This window comes from Sesamum indicum, linkage group LG2 (genome assembly GCF_026168435.1).
Source record: "Sesamum indicum cultivar Baizhima isolate 11 linkage group LG2, ASM2616843v1, whole genome shotgun sequence".
Taxonomy (NCBI): Eukaryota; Viridiplantae; Streptophyta; class Magnoliopsida; order Lamiales; family Pedaliaceae; genus Sesamum; species Sesamum indicum.
In genome coordinates, this window is record NC_142658.1 from 311868 (window position 1) to 333805 (window position 21938).

At 36.5% G+C, this 21938-nt stretch overlaps 6 protein-coding genes across 23 annotated transcripts; 4 read left to right on the forward strand and 2 right to left on the reverse strand.

The window, feature by feature from the left end:
* Positions 1-1476: 1476 nt before the first annotated feature.
* LOC105175018 (esterase/lipase/thioesterase family protein) lies at positions 1477-7292 on the forward strand. The gene is made up of 13 exons (XM_011097316.3): positions 1477-1684; positions 2252-2336; positions 2427-2497; positions 3237-3351; positions 3530-3609; positions 3790-3874; positions 3974-4054; positions 4765-4859; positions 5058-5108; positions 5225-5305; positions 6076-6148; positions 6226-6303; positions 7018-7292. Exons 1-13 carry the CDS (start codon positions 1557-1559, stop codon positions 7054-7056), a joined length of 1062 nt encoding a protein of 353 aa, XP_011095618.1. The 5' UTR covers positions 1477-1556; the 3' UTR covers positions 7057-7292.
* A 323-nt stretch (positions 7293-7615) lies between these two features.
* CYTC-2 (cytochrome c-2) lies at positions 7616-9581 on the reverse strand. Its single transcript, XM_011097329.3, has 3 exons — positions 9331-9581; positions 8408-8541; positions 7616-7906 (listed from the first exon to the last, which is right to left on the reverse strand). The coding sequence occupies exons 1-3, from the start codon at positions 9440-9442 to the stop codon at positions 7811-7813; spliced, it is 342 nt and encodes a 113-aa protein (XP_011095631.1). The 5' UTR covers positions 9443-9581; the 3' UTR covers positions 7616-7810.
* Positions 9582-9671: 90 nt separating this feature from the next.
* LOC105177471 (uncharacterized) lies at positions 9672-15262 on the forward strand. Of its 18 annotated transcripts, XM_088877625.1 has the most exons (7): positions 9672-11658; positions 12172-12270; positions 12953-13033; positions 13305-13369; positions 14419-14448; positions 14593-14724; positions 14867-15262. In XM_088877625.1, exon 1 carries the CDS (start codon positions 9852-9854, stop codon positions 11652-11654), a length of 1803 nt encoding a protein of 600 aa, XP_088733751.1. In that variant the 5' UTR covers positions 9672-9851; the 3' UTR covers positions 11655-11658; positions 12172-12270; positions 12953-13033; positions 13305-13369; positions 14419-14448; positions 14593-14724; positions 14867-15262. The 18 variants fall into 18 exon arrangements, with proteins under 18 accessions (XP_088733751.1, XP_088733746.1, XP_088733748.1 ...); XM_088877620.1 differs by having other exon boundaries at positions 14419-14724; XM_088877622.1 differs by lacking the exon at positions 14419-14448 and having other exon boundaries at positions 14491-14724.
* On the reverse strand, positions 14336-14860 carry LOC105177477 (ethylene-responsive transcription factor ERF022). The gene has a single exon (XM_011100657.3). The coding sequence runs from the start codon at positions 14858-14860 to the stop codon at positions 14336-14338; it is 525 nt and encodes a 174-aa protein (XP_011098959.1).
* Positions 15263-17450: 2188 nt separating the features above from the next.
* Positions 17451-19365, forward strand: LOC105175031 (small ribosomal subunit protein uS7). Its single transcript, XM_088877631.1, has 4 exons — positions 17451-17641; positions 18254-18525; positions 18795-18998; positions 19126-19365. The coding sequence occupies exons 1-4, from the start codon at positions 17546-17548 to the stop codon at positions 19178-19180; spliced, it is 627 nt and encodes a 208-aa protein (XP_088733757.1). The 5' UTR covers positions 17451-17545; the 3' UTR covers positions 19181-19365.
* Positions 19366-19827: 462 nt separating this feature from the next.
* On the forward strand, positions 19828-21674 carry LOC105175041 (Nuclear transport factor 2 (NTF2) family protein). Its single transcript, XM_011097354.3, has 5 exons — positions 19828-20294; positions 20652-20766; positions 20864-20945; positions 21101-21152; positions 21401-21674. Exons 1-5 carry the CDS (start codon positions 19911-19913, stop codon positions 21461-21463), a joined length of 696 nt encoding a protein of 231 aa, XP_011095656.1. The 5' UTR covers positions 19828-19910; the 3' UTR covers positions 21464-21674.
* The last annotated feature ends 264 nt before the right edge of the window (positions 21675-21938 follow it).

The window sequence follows — 21938 nt, forward strand, 5'->3', positions numbered from 1 at the left end:
ACAATACCTTTAATTTAATCCTACTTACATGTGAATTGCTGTTCACAAAATTATAAAAGTGGTTGGGGTTCCATGCAAGACTCTACCTAGCTAGGGTTTCTTTTCTTTTCTTTTGATGAGTGTTTACTCTCCACCCCCCACCAACCAAAAAGAAATAAATACCTTTAAAATGGAAAAGGGTCTCACTTTCGGATAACGTATATTGTAACCCTTAATTATTATTAAAATATATATATAAATAAGAGAAATTGAATTTGAATGTAAACGGATTATTAGGTTAAACTTAATTAATAAAGTGGTTGCTTGCTTTATATATCTCATCAACATTTTAATATGCAATATGACAGTGACAGTGTGGTCAATTCATCATACATATATATATATATATATATATATATATGGGCAGATTTGAATCTAATAATGGGATAAACTATGTACGTGCTTAATTGCTTTAATGATCTCATGTAAGTGTTGTGGTCAATGAATAATATTGAGTATAATAAATACCTGATATATATATATATATAGTATTCATGTGCTACATGAATCTTAATTAATTAATAATCATATTGGAGCTAGTTATTAATTTTTAATTAAGCTAAGAGCACTAAGCTATTATTAATTGAAATAAATTGATTACAAGTACAATTATTATTCCTGTCGACATCAATATCTACAAAAACTATTACGATAATCATATCATACTCAATAACATCTACTATTATAGTAAACAATAATTCCTATTATAAAGTAGACCAACTTCTGCTATACAATAAATGATATTTCATGTACCTAGCGGGGTTTGAACTCATGACCTCTAAAATTATAGGGTTTCAATTTCGCCAATTAAGTTATGACTCATGGACTAAGCTAGTTATTAACTAAATGGTGTGGTGTGGTGTGGGTGTAATATATATATGAAAGGGATTTTACTTAACTAAACCAAATTAATTGCAAAATTTACAACTTGACATATAAATGAAGATTAAACTTTGACAATCTATCCATATTCTTGGATTGAGATAAAAATATAATAATTACTCAAATAAAATAAGAACAGTCTAACACATATTGGATCCTCCGTTTCTATTTTTTAATTGTCTAAAAAACAATCAAACTAATTAAACAATATAATTTAAAGTATTTTATCTTATCTTTGTTTATATATATCACTAATACTAAATACAGAATTAAAAAAAAAAAAACATATTAGAAACTCCAAAAACTACTAACAATATTTTATCTTTATCTTTATCTTACAAAAATAAAACAAAACAAAACAAAGCAAAAACTTTTCGTGTAAAACTAACCAAAAGATTTTATTTCGTTTGTCCTTTTCCTTTTTGTTTTGTTTAATTACGTTCTGGGCTTAAAGGCCAGGCCTCTCACCAGCACAAATGAAGTTTGGCCCAATTGATATCGTAATCCAATATCCACTAAACTGGGCTTAAGACCCGGAAACAGGGCCCGTATAATTGCCACATGGAACTCAAGCTACCTGCAAAGTAGCAATTAGCAAGCCATACTCTTTTCGCAGATTTTGTCAGTGATCAGAAATGGAGAACTCATCAAACCTAACCCCGCTTCCGGAGGACGATTCCCGTAATGCCGAGGCTGCTCCACACGGTGCCACCACCAAATTACCATCTGCCTTTTCCTCTAAACCTGATCGTCCTCCAATTCAGTATGTGCTCCATCATTCCATTTCTTCTAACTGTAACCTTTGTGATTCAGTTGTGAGTTCTAATTATTCTTATTTAAGCTTGTTGATGTGTTTTTGGCCTTTCAAATTTTATTTTATTTGACTTAATGTCAATGAATTGTTTTGTTCTTTCATGCTATGCATTATGATCGTGTTATGAGTGATCAATTGTGGACAAAACAAAAAAAAAACAAAAAAGAGGTAGTAGTGGACAAATTGTTGTATTCGGTGCATCTTTGATTATGAATTTCTTCCTGAATGTAGGAGTTAGCATAGCACGAAGAATGTTTGACATATTGTGTGGATAATGTTGTGCTACAGTAACTTTGTGTACAAGTATTAAAATGTAGCTCAAATATACAGATGAAAATTTGCATCTTTTGAGAAGCCTTAACTACATGCTGTGTTTTTCCCTTTTCATCTCTTTCTTACTGAGCTTGATATTGCAAGGTGGTCCTGGTGTTAGCTTATTTTCTTCTTTCAATCATTTGATCATCAAATATTTTGTTCCACTTGTAACTGTTTTCTTCTTTGTGGTTTTATTGTTAGGACTTCATCACAAAAATATGCACCTTTAGATTGGTCCGACTACTTTGACCAAGAAGATGATGTTTGCATACCAGACTCAGAAAGTGTGAGTTGCATCACAGTTTCAATTGATTTTTATATGTTCTCTTTATTTTGAAAGCCTAAAAGTTTCTTTTGTATTTGCTCTCTGATTCAGGTTTTTCACATTTATAAGGCGGGAACTGAGGGTCCAGTTGTTTTCTGTCTTCATGGTGGGGGTTATTCAGGGTATGTTGACCTTCTGGCTAATGAACTGCCTAACTGACTTGCTATTCTTCAAGCGTCTTCATGGAAAAGATGTCTTGACCTACAGCATATAAGTACAATGGACCCACTGTTTATTATGAAATGTGAATAACAATGAAATGGGTTTCTGGTCAATGCATGTTTGCCTTTTTCTGTATTTGGATGCAATGGAAGAGTGCTTGCAACTTTTATTAAGAGATATTCCCTAAGATTTTGTTTGCCACAATATGTACTTTTATTTATAAATAGCTAACAGCATATTAATTTTCTATTTACAAAATCCGTTATCTGCATAGTGAAACTGAAGTATCTGCCACCAGAGAAATTCTCCTGTTCGCTTGCAATAAGAATTTGTTTCTCGTGAATTTTGGAAGGCTTCATATTGATATCCACAAACCTCAAGCTTCTATTATTATTTGTTAGCATATTAAAGTTATACCTTTATCTTAATATTAATGTACTTGAGGACAATATTCACTAATGTAAGATACTGAACACCAATATAGAACGTGAAATGGATTGCTAAATTTCTACAATTGTTCTTTCAATTATCTTGCTATAGATATGAATTACTTACAGCCCCTGAATTCTCAAATGTAAAATTCAATGAAAATAATGTAATTCATAAGGCTTTTGGAGTTGAGTTTCAGAAGAGCATTCACTTTTTTGCAGAGCCCTCAGTTGCATCTAATCTGTATATTACATTCAATCATTCCCCCAGGCTCTCTTTTGCTCTATCAGCAAGTAAAATAAAAGAGAAAGCTCGGGTAGTAGCTTTGGATTTGAGAGGACATGGGAAGTCATCCACCAACAATGATGTCGATCTATCTATTGAGGTATGTGCTTGTCAAACCAAACTGGAAGGATATGCATTTCAACTCCGTTGTTCTTTCGTCTTAGCACTGGGAATGCATTTCGTATCGATTGTTCTTCTGTTTTAAGATCAGGGAGACCACTTCTTTGACATTTTTATACCAACAGTTTGTACGCTGAAATTTTACTGCTATTTTACAGACTCTGTGCAATGATGTACTGGCTGTCTTGAAGACAATGTTTGGGGATTCTCCTCCAGCAGTTGTGATTATTGGCCACAGGTTCTGCCTCTACTATATTATATGCATAACCTTCTTACATTAAACTTTTAGCTTGATTATTGGTCATAGATTGTTAGAGCAGATGCAACATGTATCTTTCTATATCGTTTATGATTACTAGTTGTTCTGTTATTTACCAATCAGTAGTTAAATATTTGAATTATTCTTTTTGTACTGCAGTATGGGAGGTGCAGTTGCCGTTCATCTTGCTGCAAAGAAGGTCCTTCCTAGCTTGGCTGGGCTGGTTGTTGTGGATGTTGTTGAGGTGTGTTAATACATAGTATTTGTTGTATGACAACCAAATTATTAAAATTCAGATGGTCAGATGTTGGTTATCTGTACTGATAGTTGGATAGAATTTCAGGGAACTGCATTGGCTTCTTTGATCCATATGCAGAAGATTTTATCAAGTCGAATGCAGCATTTCTCGACCATTGAGAAAGCGGTAATAAGTTCTACATGCATAATGAGTATTAGCCTTATTCTCTATTACTTGTTCTCTAACTCATCCTTTCATTTCATCAATTTTTCCATATTTGAGAACTATCAAGTTGGCATTCAAGAATTTTCCTTAGTTTTTCAATTCAGAACCCATCACTTTAGTAGCCATGGTGGGGATCCATTTTACTGATGGTGTCAATGAAATTCTATGATTTCCAAGCAGTACATTGTGCAAGACAAACATGTGAGGCACTTTCTCACAGTTTGATGGACAACGTCCTGATGCTGTATGTTGGTTTTTGAAGAAAACATAAAATAATTTTAGAAACTTAAAAAAAAAAGGTCACTAGCATAAATGATATGAACATTGATCATAAAATATTGAGGAGTTGACAAATAAACAAATAGAAGGGGCCAAACAAGTTAGAAGGACAAACCTTACTGGGGCAATAGGTATGTCCCCAAATCCTTTGGGTGCCTTGGTTCAGTTAGGAGTTTCCCTCCTATTAAATAAATTTTCTTATCTTTTTCACTAAAGAGTGAAGAAAATGCCTGTAGAAGTTGAGCTCTAGGGAGGGGTGGTGAACGTTGAAAGCTGGAAGCTTTCATGGCATATGGGGGCTACTGAAAATAAAAGCTCTTAATAGTCTCTCCTTTTGATATTTTGTAACTTTGAGATTTGATAATAATTGATTGTGATTATATGTCTGATAGATTGAATGGAGTGTCAAAGGTGGCACTTTGAGGAACGTTGAATCTGCCCGTGTCTCTATTCCCGGCACATTAACATATGATGATTCAAGGAAGTGGTGAGTAGGCTAACAACAGTAGCAATTTTTTCCTTTTGAAATGAACTTATGAAGGATCTTCTCCTCTAATTGGTTTGATGACCTAGTAATCATTATAAGAAAGACTTTATCAAACCAATTATACACATAAAGCATACTTGTGTTGAGTGTTGACTTATTAGTCCACTTTAACATGTGCTACTTGTGGTGTGGCTGCAGTTATACCCACCGAGCTAGACTGGAAGAAACCGAGCAATATTGGAGAGGCTGGTATAAACCATTCTCCTCTCTATGCTAATTTATATCATCACTCTTCTCTATATGATGATCTTTCCATGTATGGATCGGCACATTATTTATTCAAATATGGAACTTTTGCATTTCAGGTATGAAGGCCTTTCAGAGAAATTTTTGTCATGTCCTGCACCAAAACTTTTGCTTTTAGCTGGGACTGATAGACTGGACAGGTTACTCTTCTGAACTTATCCTAACATATTAATCCAATTGCAGTTATAATATTATTCTTAATACACAAATATGTATCTGTTGTCTATTATATAAAAGTAAAATGCTTCCTTAATGGCTTGCCACAGAATGCGCCTGTGATCGCTGCATCATCACTTGGTCATATTCAATTGACTATACTTGATCTTTCTCTGTATGATTTGAATGCCTTGTAAATGGATATCTGTTTGAATTGGTACTTATGATATGCTTACACTTACAATTCTGTACAACCGTAATCTATTTACTAAATATACGTATATGCATGCACGAAATTTTGCAGGCTGATTTTTACAACAGTAATGTCTTGATTGTTTTTGGATAATACATGTGGTACAAAAGCATGAATAACTGGTTAAAATATTATTTCAATGTCTAACTTGTTTGTACAAGTCATCTCGGTGGACTGGAAGCTATTATATGTGGTTGTACCATCCTTTGCTTTGATTATGTAGATAACTATTGAGGATATGGGGTTCACAGAATTGTTCCCCGCTGCTATTCCTTCTCTCTGGATAGGAATGCGACCAACAAAATGTTTCAGGGAACCTGTTGTAGGATACATTGGATTGTTATCACTTTGATAAATGGGTGGTTACTTAGGTGCTCCGGTAGTAGAGTCAAATTATGTGAGCGTATGTTGAGACTTATTTGACCGGCCATATGTCCAGGATGCTAAAACTGAAGAAGAATCTCTGGATCCATGAACTTGATATTTCTTTATGTTCTGCAGAACCCTCACAATAGGTCAAATGCAAGGAAAATTTCAAATGGTGGTAGTCAGACATACAGGCCATGCCATACAGGTGGTTTAGGTTTTCCTGAAGCCTCTTATGGTCTATATTTCAGTCTGCCTAGATATTGACATATTTGAAAATTACAGGAGGATGTACCTGATGAATTTGCTAATCTGATTCTCAATTTCTTATCACGAAACAGAATAGGCCCCAATGGCATCGAGGTCAGTACTCAAAAGTTTATTTAGAACTATACTTTATCAGACTAGACTCTGTGTTTTATTTTTTCAAGCGTATTGCCTCCTGCTCTCAATTTTTAACATGCTACTCTCATTGGTGAAGATCATCGCATTTTTCTTTCAATCATTTTATGCTTGTTAATCTGTAAAGGGAAAATTCAATCTCAGAACTTCTCAAATGAATTAAAAAACCTTACCTTGAATATTATCACAGTACCAAAGTGTCATCATCTTCGTCCTATTTTACCCTTGTTCCTTTTCAATTTTTTTTGGTCATAGATTCTCATTTGACTTATCATGAACCCGTTGTTTTAATATAAAATGAACATGGAACAAGAGAATAACTACAAAACCTCAAGCTAGATGAGAGTTTATGAGATATGAAATTGTAGCGTTAAAGCCTTCTGCTGGGTCTTTTTTCATGACTTTCTTGGTGATCCATCACTTCGGAGTCATAGAAGGTGGCTTGAAGGGAATCAAAACTTCGACTGGATATTTTTATCATAAAACAAATTTCAAGTGAAAGATGAAAAATATAAAGGAAAAGATATAAATGTGAGATAACTGTTGAGAAGCCAGCAAACAAAAAATTATTCACCTTCTTTTCTGGTTTTCCTTATCCTCAGGGAGGGAAGATCCCCCGCTTCTATGGAAGAGTCCCATACTCATTCATGATCAGTTCTTTAAACTTTCTTGCAGATTCCAGGAATTCGCCGTCCATCATCAGCAAAACCTTGAGCATTGGAATAAAGAACTAGAAGTCTGCTATGGTGTTGTTACAAGAAATTGGGATCAGTGTTCTAGATCTGTATCAAGATATCTTTTGATTTTTCAGGTTTAGGAAGCTATAGTGACTTATTAATGCAAATGAAATGGCAGTGAGATTTTTGAAGATTTTGTATCAGATTACTTATCATACTAAGGATGCTTCTGCGTTGGAAGTATATATGCATCTGATTATGCTTCATTTCTTATGGCTGTTTGCAACAACTCTATGATGTCGTTAGTGAAGTATATTCCACACATTTGAATCTCTGCCAAATGGCGTGCTAGCTGCAACAAGAGGAAATTCCAATCACCTATGTTTACCATCCAGACCCTCTTCACAATCTGTCCTGCGGAGCTTGCCCTATCACAGTATTAAACTCGCCAATTATGAACCTAAGCAACCATACAAACCAAAAATATCAGCTGATTTCATACTTTCGGATCTTTTAGAGGCAAAACTTCAGGCTCCTCAAAGGTTGTTCAAGCACACAGGCTTGAATATTTCTTAAATGGTCATGCTCTAACAGACTGTACTCAAGCTCAACTTGAATTTCCAGTAACAAGAAGAATGACCTCTCTCAAGAGGAAATAATATTGGGATCTCTAGTAAATTACAAAGTTATCCCAAGAATTTATTACAAAGAATACGTGTTTTTTCCCTGCTCAGGCAAACTATGCCTCTCAATTGCAAAATGGAGAAATGGACAGAACATAGACCAAGCACTCAGTTTGCTGTGGACTCCTTCAGGTATGCAATAAGGTCAGCACGCTCTTGTGGCTTCTTCAGTCCTGGGAAAACCATCTTCGTTCCAGGTATGTACTGCACAGAAAGAAACATTTAGTATCAGTGTTATTGAAAGCAGGACCTTGATGAAGGTCTTACATGTCAGATACAGACCCCACTAGATTCTAGTTAACAACAGTATGTCTGAGTAGACAAATATAACGTAAGAAAAGCCTTTATTTTGTGAAATGATAAGATGAAGAAGTCTTTTTTTTTTATTCCACTAAAATAAATTACAGAAAGTGACAAAGTCAGAGTTTTAAGAGTGAATACTCAGGATACTCAAGTCTGTTGCCATCACTTATCTTTTATGGGATTTAGCCAAAAATACTTTTCTTCAGTGATCAAAGTGACTCCATACATAGAAGAAAGGGATATCCTAACTCAACTGAACCATATTAATTTATTGTAAAGGTGCATGAATTAACTTAATAAGACAAACCCCGAAACACAGGCTTCTGATATCTTATAGGTAGACGACATTCTCGTCAATGTCTAAAGGTATGGAACTCTTTGATGATCTAAACAAATTCATACCTTCTTGGGATTCAGCAGGTAATCATACAGAGTCTTTTCTTCCCAAATAACAGCCATGTTCTTGTTAGCAGCAGAGTAGGAATAACCAGGTGTAGTTCCAGACTGCCTTCCAAAGAGGCCATTCAGGTTAGGTCCTATCAATTTATGCATTTTCATCAGATTATGTATAAGAAAGAAAAAATTATCTTTAAAGCAGAAATGCATATTTTCCGCCCAATGAGAAATGGAAGGGCAAAAAGATTCAATCCTCTTTACTCAACAAGCCCCAAGGTAGAAGAAATACATAATGAAAACCACATTTCAAGTCTGAAACAACACAAACCAGTCTCACCAATTTGTCGTCTAATGATTAGCATAAACATTGAACTGGAATTAGCACTGTTCTTATACATAAGAAGTGAAGACCAATTGTACAGAATAACTGAAAGATGCATGACATTTTAGACTCTTATCTTCGTACCTCAGCCCCCAAGACTCTCAGTATGTTAACAAACATATAAAAACACAATAAGCTACAGATTTTTCCATGCACCCAACAGTAATTAGTCAGGATATAAAGGGACTTGCATTAGATTTCTTGGACTAAAGTATGCAACTCCGCACATCACTACAAGTCTTTCATCAAGTGCACAACATCTTGCAATCAATCTAAATCTTTTCCCTATTTTTGATCCAAGCCATCTGGAGTGCACCATCAGAAAATGAACATACATCAATACACGTAAAGAGCTTAAAATTTTTAAGATTCCAATTCCAAACTCATAAGAGTAAAAGTAGGATCTTCATAATTCTGGACCAATATCTGAATAAATCCAACCAATGAGACAGTATCAAGAAAATCCACAACGTAAATCTTGACGACCGGGAGAAACAGATCAGATCTGGGCATCAGAGAAACATATCTGTATATGGGTCCTGAATACCTTGTTTATGGCCAGCCCCTTTCTCAACGGTGTGACACTGAGCGCACTTGGTCTTGAATATTTTCTCTCCTGCAGCCTTGTTTCCAGCCGGTGCTTCTGCAAACGACGCCATTTCACTTCAGAAGAGCGTTCTTGGCGAACAAAATAGTTGGCTTTGTGCAAACGGTGAAGGCAGCTAAATGGATGGCAAAGGAGGAATATGGAACGTGGTGTGCCTACTGCCTAATACCCCCTTGCGTTTCTCTATTGGTGTGCCATTATTTTTCTAGCGGGCTCCTTTTTCCTTTTTCCATTTCGTTCTTTTTTTTTTTTTGGGTTTGCAATTACGAAACCTATTCTAACTTTTTTCCCATTTTTGTCCCCTTTTTAAAGCCCACCCACCCGTGAAAGCAGCACCGTCTATTTCGTAGCTTTGTTCCGCGTACTCTCGCTGTGACTCTTCCCTCGAGTGTAGCTGATATCAAACATTAGCAGTAGAAAAAGCAAAGGATACAGATTGCAGAGATGAGAACCGAGCTATTATGAGAATCTTAAATAACTACTGCAGAACGCAAAATTTCTTGAGGTACTGCTTAAACTGCACTGTTCTTTCTTTGTTCTCTCTCAAAACCCTAAACCCCAAGACTCTAGACACTGTTCTGCCTTCAAATTCACCATGTACGATCTCTCCTTTGTTCAATTCCTCATCTGGGTCATCTTCATTTTTCTCTTCTGAATCATATTCACTTCCAAAAAGGCCATTTCTAAGCAATTCCTCCTCTGGGTCTTCTTCAGTTCTCTATTCTAGATTATACTCACTTCAAAAGGAGCAACCTTTAGTCAGTCTGTATTTACCTACCAAGCATGATTTTTTAATCAACTGCTCAAGGTGGTCATGTTCAAGACGCAAAATTGGATCATATTCACGCTACAAAAAGCAATCTTTACGCTATGCTTCATCTCGTGGTCCGTCGTTAACCTGTTCCTCAACGCATTCATTTTTACAGTCTTTCGGTTTATCGACTCTATTCAAGCACAACTCTCACTATGTGTTCCCGAATTCTGGATGTATTCAATGTGGGACGCATAGATGCTTCACAGTTGCATCCTTCAATGGGACATTTGTTTCTGGTCCTGTTGCGGAGAGTGAAGTTCAGAAAATAGCTAATATTTGCTCTGATCAACAGAAGCTAGAGAAGAGGAACAATTTCCCACGGAAATTTGTTGTGGAAATTATTCATAATCTCAGGAACAATGAAAAGGACCTTGATTCTAGGTTAAATATGCTATCCTCAAGATTGTCAGTTTACTCAATTACGGAGATTTTTGAAGTTCTGAATTCTCAGAGAATATCTGGATTGAGATTATTTGAGTGGATTTGGAGTAATAATCCCCAGCTGCACAAGAATGCATACATTTGTAGTCTACTTATTGATAATGTTGGAAGATTAGATGATTATGAAACCATGTTCGCATGGTTGAAGAAGTTCACATCTGAAAACATTTGTCTCACTTATGAGGCCTTTGGATTTATACCTGTTTTGGTTTCCACCGATTCTTCATTAAAACAATCCACTAAAAAGGTTGTGGATTTGTTGAACAAAGTTGGAGGATCATGTCGCAATTCCGGTGTTTCTGCATTGGTTGAGATGTTCTGTAAATTGGACTTGTTCGAGATGGCCAGGTATGTCATCAAAATCACGGAGAGCAAAGAATCATATTATTGCCTTTTGGTTCGTGAGAAGTGCAGGAGAGGTCTTATAGAAGATGCTTATAGTGTAATCAGAGAGATGGGTGAGGCCCACTGTGCCCCTAATACCAAAGTGTATAACTACCTACTTTCTAGTTTATGGAAGAATGGTAGAATGGATGAAGCTTCTGGACTGCTTGATGAAATGAAAGAAATTGGTATCTCTCCAGATGCAATAACCTTTGAGATTCTTATCAATTTTGCTTGTAGTTCAGGCAACATGGCTCATGTCCACCAGCTGCTTGATCAAATGGCGTCTCAAGGACTTGAACCACGATTGGCAACCCATGCTTGCATTGTCAAGACATTATTCGCTGCTGAGCAATATGAGGCAGCTCACAAACATGTTGATTCAAGTATCAGTTATAAGACCTCGAGCAATATGATGTACAGCTTAATGGCAAAGCTTTATTGGGAAAAAGGTCATATTGTGAGTGCACAGAACACTCTTGTAGAAATGATGGAAAAGAGTCTAAAGCCAAGTTTCAGCATTTACATCAAAATTGTGAAGCAACTTAGGAGAACTGGAAGAGCAAATTTGGCAAGGGACTTGGAGAACAGGCACTCCAAGTTTTTAATCAAGTCTCATGCATGATGTTGTGAGCTGATTGTTCGACCAGATTAATTCTTTGAATTATGTATTTAGTTTAGCATTTTACTTCTTCACGTCAAAGCAGAAAATAGGAACTTCTGCTGGTTATTGTGAGTTTTTGCCCACCATCACATTTTTGAAGAACAAGAATCATACACAAGAAAGCTAAATTAACTTCAAGTTTTACCTCTTTGTTTCTTGCCATTGTTTTACTGGATTTGTAAACAACTGCTAATGCAAATAAATGTTATAACATTTGCTTTCTTCAGGTCGTCCTTTTCCGGAGGTATCTGATGAAATTTGTTACAGTTTCTAAAAAATACTGAATCTTGGTTTTTTATTACTTTATGCTTCTCAGACGCTTGTGGCAAAGAAAATCATTTGAAATATTTACTTATCTGTCTTGAATATCATTTGCGCTTGACAGGGTTTGCGCTAAATTTCCAGTTCAGTATGGATTCTCTACATAAATAGCTCATATTATGTATTTTTTTCTTTTGTTGTTCTCTGTTCCTGGTAGGTTAAATCTTTTTATATTTTGTGCATGAGAACATTGGTCAATGAGGTTATTGGCTCCATCACTTGGTCTTCAATGAATTTGCAGTTGAAGCATAAAATAGTTAAGTTTGCTACTGGCTCTCCTTAATATGGTCGAAACTTGATCTCTGCATCTCTCCATTTGCCTCTCCCACCTTGTCAGCTACTTCTATTATTTCACATCTATAGTAAAACTTATACGGTATAAAACACTCTCTCTTCTCTTCCTCAGAAAGAAAAAGAGTGTAGAGAAAAGTAATGATAATAAAGAGACGAGCAAAAAGTTTATATGTTATATTTTTGTTTAGACATCCAAGCTCTAGGTGAAAGCCTTGCTGAACATTTCTTTTAACTGTTATCATACTTTTTGCTCTTTGATTGTCACTTTGAAAACAGGCATGTGTTAACGTTAATGTGATGCTATTTCTGGCCAAATTAAAGTCCTTCTGGAAGTTTTCATGCCACCTTTTCATAAACTATTTCTGAGTTGCCTAGAGCACTTCGGTATCAGTCCATTGCACTGCATAACTCATTCACAATATTGAGCTGCAGGAAGCTAATGTTGGCTTGATAATGAACTGCTTTTTATTAGGTTTATTCTACTACTTTCTTAATTGAATTTCTGCCTTACAATTGATGTTTCTCCATATAATCTTTGAAGAAATGTGAAACATCCATGCACATAATCCTTATATGTTTCTTATTTTACTCAGATAAGTTCTCCTATTGCTTTATGGTGGTCTGACTATGCATATCTTTCGCAGGCTATGAACTGTGAAATATCAATTGTTCAGACAATCATGAAGCCGGTTGGAAGAACACCTGCTGAGCCTTCATAATTGAAGGTTAAGTCAGTTTTGAGACACTTTTCAGATTTAATGCATACTCATCTTTTCGCTAATAGTAATGCTTGTACATTCTATGAACTAAGGTAACAGTATGCTTCCAGGGGAGGTTGTTTCCCACTAGGTTTTGTGCCCTCAATTGGTTTCTTTGTTTTTCTTTTCAGTGGTTGATTTTTCTATTTTCCACTCCGTTAACCAACTGTCCTTGCTCAGCCTTTTCTTCTGGGCTATAAAACACTATTGATAATATTCTACTTTTCTGCTGACCCAGTGTTCTCTGCCTTTGAACTGCCCTCAATATGGAATATCATTGAGACAGTTAGCTGATTCTGAAAGGTTAGTTTGATAGATCAGGTTGTATGATAACGTTACTGGAATTTCTTTATTTGCCTGCCCCAACTCGAAAATGATGATATACTTGTCACTGCAATATGGAGTGAAAAGGCTAACTCACTCCTCTAATTCAGAAGTCTTATATTCATATTTCAGAGGAGAAACTGCACTATTATCTTCTGACGTTGTAATATGTTTGGTTGTTTTACCCTCTTCTCCAGATGATTGATGTTCTTTTTTTCTGTTTGTGATTTGGTTTGGAGCGAATTAAATGATAAAATGCTGCTTGACTGAATTCGTGGAGTGAAACAAATTGCTAGTATATGGTTACCAATTTGTGTTCATAGCAGATGCAAATGGTGTAAAATACATGTAGACCACTTGACGTTTCTCCCAAACCAGGAACATGACCTGATGATTTAGTAAATTACAGACATGTGACTGACCTACCTTATTTGCTAGGTTCTGGGAGAAAAAATTACAAATTCAATTTGGGTGCAAAATTTCTTGCTTCAACCCAGATGTATTATGAGCAAATTAATGAACAAACACCAATAAAAATGAAAATAGCTTGAAAGCAATAGTAATATTTTCTTCCATCTGAATTTGTGCTAAAGAAGAGTGAAAGATTCTTTAGCAATGTAAGAATATAAATTAGTTTCATTGGGCTCTGAATTGATAGGGATACAAGAAACTATTGTTACAAATATGGCATAAAAACTTGCCATAGAAAGGGCCTTAAGATATGTGTGCTTGAAAACGAATTGTCCCATGTATAACCCTGGTTTATCCATTACCTACCTCTTCATGAAATGAGGGATTTCTCATGCTAAAATACCATCCCTAGCTAGAAATAGGATGGGAAATACCCTATAGTGAATTCAAAGTCATATCTAGTTATTTGCTATACTTGTTTCCATGTATAATGTCTGTTCTTCATTTTGGGGTTTGTGTGTGTGTGTGTGTGTGTCAATCCCAAATAGAATAAGATTCCATTTCATCGTATTCATCTGTGTGAGTTTCCCCGTAATTGGCTGCTTCTCCTAGCATAGATGGACCTGCTAGCTCCATCCACATTTTAGGTGAGTCAAGTGGTGATTCATTTATGGCTTGAATATGGGTAGGCGACAACTCCACTCGGGCGAGGGAGTTGCCACCTTTGGAGCCAATATTGACCTCTTCTGACTGCTGTCCACTCCTTAACTGCATGGCCGCCTGCTGAGCAGCTTGGCGAATGTCATCTGCATTAGCGCTAGCTGGCTTGGGAAGCCTGTCAACCAATCCCGGGAAGTTGAATCGTGTGTCGGGACCTCTAAGTTGCAATGCCGCAGCATCATAGGCCGCAGCTGCCATCTCAGGTGTGTCAAAACTCCCCAACCAAATTCGTGTCTTTTTACCAGGCTCACGGATTTCTGACACCCATCTTCCATACTTGCGTTTCCTAACTCCTATGTATTTTGAGGTGGTGCATTCATTCCAACCATGTCTTTTCATGTCTAGGTTCTTGGTGCGTTGTTGGGTTGGATGGCTTTTGTGTTAGTAGAGGAGAGGGGGATCTCGTATATATATATACACACATATATATATGATGAGGGAGAAGATGGAGCAAAAGGGCAATGGGGGAAGAATGTTGTTGGGTGAAGGGAGGTTCCACGTAATTGCATGAAAGTGGATATAAGTTGCATTACAAAATGAAGGACATTGGTGTAATTTGGAGATTGTGGAAGTAGCAGTACGGAATTGCCACTTGTCATTCTCAATTTGTGAGGTATAGGGAATCAATTATACATATGTTTGGATATCTATCTTCAAAGGGTTGTATTCATCCTGATATTAAGAAAAAGGACACCTTAATTACCACTTGCTCATAGGCAGTTCCTAAAGCAAGAGCTCTTACATGTTCCTCTTCTTTCCTTACAGTATCTTTGTACTTGGTTGGTGTATATTTATGGTATGATAATAGTAAAGTAGTTCTTGGCATGACTCTTAAGTATATAATGTAATGAATGCATGGGGAGGAGTAAGGAAAAAAAGGATGGGGATCAAGAACTGTGGTCTCTAGTCTCTGCGAATATTGTTAGAGAAAAGATGTTAAAACTCTTACACTAATGATTAAGAGGAGGAAAATTTGTAATGGAAGGAAGGGTATAGAGAGAGTTGAATTGCTTGTGGCCATAATAAAGAGGTTTTAATATTTGTGTATTTGTTAAGTCCCAAGGCAAGATATTTGGTTTGAATGATGATATTAGGAGATGACAAACAGCTGGATGTATCTAACAACACTACTTTTCTTAATGTCTGTTTATCTGTCTCCCAATATAATATTATTAGGTTTTTTAATCTTCCGCAATATAAATTTTTAACTTTTAACTATTCCTTAATTCTATGTGTTAGGAAGAAGTTGTTAGGTGGGAGTAGGGGACGGGGTTGGAAGACGCGGTTTCTTCCTCTTACAAACCCCAAAGGTGGTCACAATTATGATTTTGTTTCTTATAAAGGAGTTTTTTAGTTTGAACTTGGAATAGAGGAGTCCTCACTAATGCATGGTTTAATGTTGTTGTTGTTGTTGTTTCATGGATACACTCTTCATTACACACTCCATCACTCTCCACTCAATTCATAATATCTTTTAATTCCTCCTAACCGACATTAAGTAAATAAACAAAAACACATATCTATTTCATTTCATCATCATCATTACACCTTACACTATTGAGTTTCTACTTTCTTCTTCTGATCATGATTGCTTTGCTTACGCATAGCCTTTCCCTTTTTGTGCTCCAAATCTCGTGTTATTATGATGATATATAGTTTTTATTTTTATTTTTTTGGAGGATTTATATTCAAATTTATGGGAGGAAAAAATAGTGTTTGGATTCATTTGACAAAGAAAGCAGTAAATAAAATGCTAGCAATCAGCATGAAGATACTGTAAAGGTAAAAATTGTAGTATCAAGCTCGAATTGTTTTCTCACAAGGAGCTCTCATGAACTATCAATTGGAGAAGATCAAATCCTCCACGGATTTTATGGAGGATTTTCATATATTTTTGATGGAGCATGAGCTGCGCTTGGATTAGGGTGAATTCCCCACGAATCTGGTGGAATGTTATCTCCCAGTGGTCGGGTGATCCATAATCCTCAGGGGTTGTTGGAGTCCGCTGTGGATGTGGGTATTTGAGGGTAATAATGTCTTTCTAAATTTTTGACGAAATTATTTAGGAGACGTCATCCCCCAACTAGAGTCTAAGCTTTTAGGGTTTTTAAAGGTTACCTCAAGCTGGGGGCACGTGTTTGTGAGGAGACAACAAATCTTTATTTGATCATGTAGGGTGTGCCTTCAAAGGTTATATATGGCTGTCGAATTTCGTAAGGGCTTTACCTGGACTAGGCTTTCTAAGAGCATCATAGGTCCTTACATGAACTAAGCCTCTTGGGGATATTTTTGGCCTTGCACTCCATTGGGTTCTTAGGATATCTTTTTTTCCTTTTGAACTCATTGGGCCAACCCATTTTTATTAGCATCACAAACTAAAACTGTAATTTCCACCAATGAATTTTAGCTCTAAATACAATTTTCTTTATTTTGATGTTTTCATTACAATACCTCTGATAAAGAGATCTTTTAAGGTGCAGATAAGAACATTACCTTAACATCATAAGCACTTATTCATACTAAAATAATTTAATTCAAATTGGGCTCAAGTAAATCAAACACTAAACGAATTATAAAACAAGTGAAAGAATAATAAAACTATATTGGAGGAGCGATTCTGATAGCGATCCGGGAGCTAATAGACTACTAAGAGAAACTCATTAGTCTTTCTCCCTCTATAAGGCAGCCTAGAGCACTATGATACATTAAGTGCATGCCATTATAATTTTATTATTATTATTAGAATGGTAAAATGAGAGTGTGTGGCCCAACCCAACCCAATAGACGTTCAGAATTAACATCAGCCCAATTGATGTAAACTTCTCTTGGCCCATTCCATCAAAGCATTCTCAAGCCCTAGCCCTAGGGTTTGTTTGTTTTACATACTTCCACTTATTAATTTCCTTCCTTCCTCTTCCTTCCAAGGCCGCGCCATACCCCTCCCCCCCCCCCCCCGACCACCTCTACTGCAGCTTTAGAGTCAATACCCAAACACCACATCCAGGCCTTTCTTCAAGGTGCACAATGGCGACTGCCGTAGCCGCGCCGCCCAAGGACCCTCAAGATAAGATTCACACCGATGTCATGCTCTTCAACCGCTGGACCTACGAAGGCGTTGAGGTTGCTTTGTCTCTTTCCCTTACCGATATTTCTCAGTCCTGTATTTTGGGTCCTCTTGTGATGAATATCGATCCCTTCTTTTCTTGTAGATTTATTCATGTCTTTGATGAAAATTTGATACTGATCAGCTTTATTTGCACCTTAACAAGTAATATTTTATGCATTCTGCTTTGTTTGAGATTTGATATTGTTTCACCATTCATTTCTTTCTAAATCATGGAATTCCAATTAGATGGCTTGCCGCAGTTATTTATTCTTCGATAAGTGTTATTTTCCTTTTGAAATCGTGCTGATTGTTTTAGTTACTAATTCTGAATTTGAGGGTTTAGAGCAATTGTGACAAGGTTTTTATTTTGTTATTTTATGTTTTGGGTACATAAGTTTTTTCCCCACTGATATAGACTGTATAAATTGGAAAACTTCTGACAAGCTAGCCCCTAGTACTGTTTCGTGTGATATGAATTGGAAATCTAGTTGAATTTTGAATAGAAATAATAAAGTCTTCCAATTAAGTCCAGTGAAGATTAATTTTATCATACTGTGGGACATCATTGAAATGGTTCAATAGCCATTATTACATATTTTCTATTGACAAATTCGCGATATTTATAGGTAAGTGACATGTCTGTCGAGGATTACATCACTGCAACTTCTGCAAAGCACCCTATCTACATGCCCCACACTGCTGGGAGGTACCAACAAAAGAGATTTAGAAAGGCCCAGTGCCCCATTGTTGAAAGGTTGACCAACTCACTCATGATGCATGGACGGAACAATGGAAAGAAGTTGATGGCTGTTCGCATTGTTAAGCATGCTATGGAGATCATCCACTTACTGACAGACCAGAACCCAATTCAAATTATAGTTGATGCTGTGATCAACAGGTATCAAAGCACTGGTTGTTACTTTTTTTTGTGTTTGGAATAATTTACTGAACTATCCTTGAATATGGCTTCATACATTGTCCTACCGTTGCCAATCTCTGGACTTTTCTTCTTATCTCTGTGAATAGGACCTGTAACTTTGTCCAGGTTCAAGGCCTATTTACATAAGCTGCAGTTCATATGTTTGTTTTGTATTTGACTATTGTATGTGAGTTTCAATCTCTTTCGACCTTTCGTTAAACACACGCTGTTTACTCCTTTCGGTTCAGTGGGCCAAGGGAAGATGCAACCAGAATTGGTTCTGCTGGTGTTGTGAGACGTCAAGCAGTTGATATCTCACCTCTTCGCCGCGTTAATCAAGCAATATATCTCCTTACAACTGGTGCTAGGGAGAGTGCATTTAGGAACATTAAAACCATAGCTGAATGCCTTGCTGATGAGCTCATCAATGCTGCGAAGGGGTCTTCTAACAGGTAATGGGTAGTTTCTTTCTGACTTGATTAGCCTTTGAAAAATATATTTCTGTCTCTATTGTTTAAGGTATAATATCATTGCCTAATATTTCACTCCATCTTCAAATGTATCTTAATTTTGATGCAGCTATGCGATAAAGAAGAAGGATGAAATTGAGAGAGTGGCAAAGGCCAATCGATGAGGGAGCTGATGCATATCCAGGACAGCAGTTTTGTTTTGTCATTTTCTTTTTTAGGACGTTTTAACATGATGGATTTTGTGGTTTTCTTTTTTCTTTTCCTAGAGAAACCCGGAGGACCAATTGTATGATCCTGACTGCAGTTTTGTGGTTGGATATCCTTGAGTTAATTCCATTTCTTTTTGTTATGATTTCATGTTATTTTTGTTTAATGATGCATTCAGCAAAATAGGAAGACGATTCCCGGAATTGGGCCACACACACAAACACACCCCTGATGAACTATGTATTATTGACATTAGACTGATAGAATGATTATTTGTGCACGCCCTATTAGCTCATGCGTTGAAGATTGATTGCTTCCATGCTTAGAAATTAGGAAAACGACATTGCAGGGGCGTAAACTTTCCATAAAGGACACAGTTCGCGCCCAACGCCAACAGCAGCAATCCGTCGTTTATATTAATTGTTGCGAGGAGTTTTAATTCCATCAACTAAAATGAGAAGTGAATGAAAAATAGGAATTAAACAAGATTAGTATATGTTATTTTTATTATTAGTGGAATACATCCAAAATCAATGTGATTGATATCATCCAATTCCAATGAATGATTATATAGCAGAGCTCATCAATTCTTAGGCCGCTTTGAAAAAAACATAAAATAAAAAGAAAAGTGTAGTAACAATAATAATAAATAGAAAAAAGTAACGGTGATTAGCTAAGAAGAAGAAGATGATGATTCACACAATTCCCATCTTCCAATTTGGCCCCTCCCATCTCCAATCACACCACCTCCATCCCCATCTCCAAGCTTCCACCTTTACTACTGCAGCTTCCACTTCCGGTAATCTTGCTGCTCTGCCGAACCCAACATTCCATAGTTATGGGCGTGCTGCTGCCTCTGGGGGTCGCCCAAATAGCAATTGGTGGGTACTTCGGAGTAATAACCCCACGGCGGTTGCTTCCTCTGCGCTGGAGTTACAATCAGCTTCCAACGTCGTCAGAAAATTCTATGACGGAATCAACCGCCGCGATTTGGCCTCAGTGGATGACCTTATTTCCCTCAATTGCATCTACGAGGACCTTGTTTTCCCTCGACCCTTCATCGGCCGCAAGGTCAGAATTTCAGACCTCCATTTATCTAACTTGATGTTTGAGTTGCAAATACTGTAATAACTATGATATCAATAATTAAAAAAGAGGAAACTTTCAATTAGTTGTGGTGGAAGAGAAGTTGTATGTGAAATATATTCAATTACATGTTATATGATCACAATAAGATCATAAGAATGACAATTTCTCTCAATTGCTTGTGTTGTGATCTTCTTGGTGGGTTATGATTTTGATGTAGTCGATTTCAGTAAACAGTTTAACTGTTTCTGGATGTTTTTTGTTACTGCATTAATATGCATTCTGTTTTGAAGTTCTCAACTTTTCGTACTTAAACTATTAGAGTACTGATGATGACTGCAGGCAATCCTTGAGTTCTTTAAGCAGTTTATGGATTCCATCAGCACAGATTTGCAGTTTGCTATTGATGATATATCCGAGGAGGATGCCTGTGCTGTGGGGGTAACTTGGCACTTAGGTAAGACACGGCCTCAATTGGTCGTTACCCACTTGTCTTGCTTGAGTACTTTTGACATCTTGAGTTCGTGAGTGTTGATTTTCTAAAATTGGCACAGATTGGAAGGGAAAACCTTTTCCTTTCAGCAAAGGATGTAGCTTTTATCGTTTGGATGTAGTGAATGGCCAGAGGCAAATAGTGTGAGTTTTTTTGTTGTGTTGTTTTTGCAATGAAACCTAGTAGTTTGCTTATATTGGTTGTAGCAGACATGATCTTGAATTTTTGCAACCTTAATCCCAACTCCAGTAGTTTGTCATTTGATATGACTGCACTAATGTGGAACTTGGTATGACAGTTATGGAAGAGACTGTGTCGAGCCTGCCATCAAGCCTGGAGAGACGGCTTTGGTGTGTATTTCCTGGCTGTGTTTATCTTTTGTCATATTTCCTCTTGGTCAATTAGTAAATGTTCTATCAGCATGATATGCAATCGATTCCATGCCCATTGCTTTCCTGAGATGATGAGATTGATTGAAAAATCAGACTCATTCGTTGTCAACTGAATTGAGTTATCCTCTGATGAAAAACCATGATATGGCAGAAGTATTTTTAGTTTAAGGTGATCAACAAGCAACTCTTAGCTTCTTCTCTTGCAGGTAATTATCAGAGGAGTCACTTGGCTGCTGCAGAAATTCCCATATTTGGCTGACCGGTTATAATTGAAGCATGATCGATGCTTGTTACACTGAAGAGATTGTATAATATAGTTAGTAGCTATTCAATTGTATAGCGGGGTGGGTGCTGGGATGAACAATGTAATCCAGATTTGAATTTGATACGCAAGCTTATAGTTCATTCTCCTAGTAACACCATTGAGACATACTAAATTGTAAACAATATTCTAAGTCATAGTTTTGCATGCTTGTGTCATCTACATTGTTCATTTGTACGCTGATGTTTCGTAGGCATTTTGAGATGCTCTCTTGGCAAAACAAAGTCAAATATCAATTTTGTATGAGCCCAAAGTATGTTGAGATTCCAAAAACTTTGTAAATGACGTTCATGGCTTGGGTTGACATACCCCTAATACCACTTCACTCCAAATTATTACTACTCTTGTTTGTAATTGATATTACCACATTATGTGTGTATTTTTATTAGAAGAAAAAATAGTAGCTGTTATTGTGTTTGTTT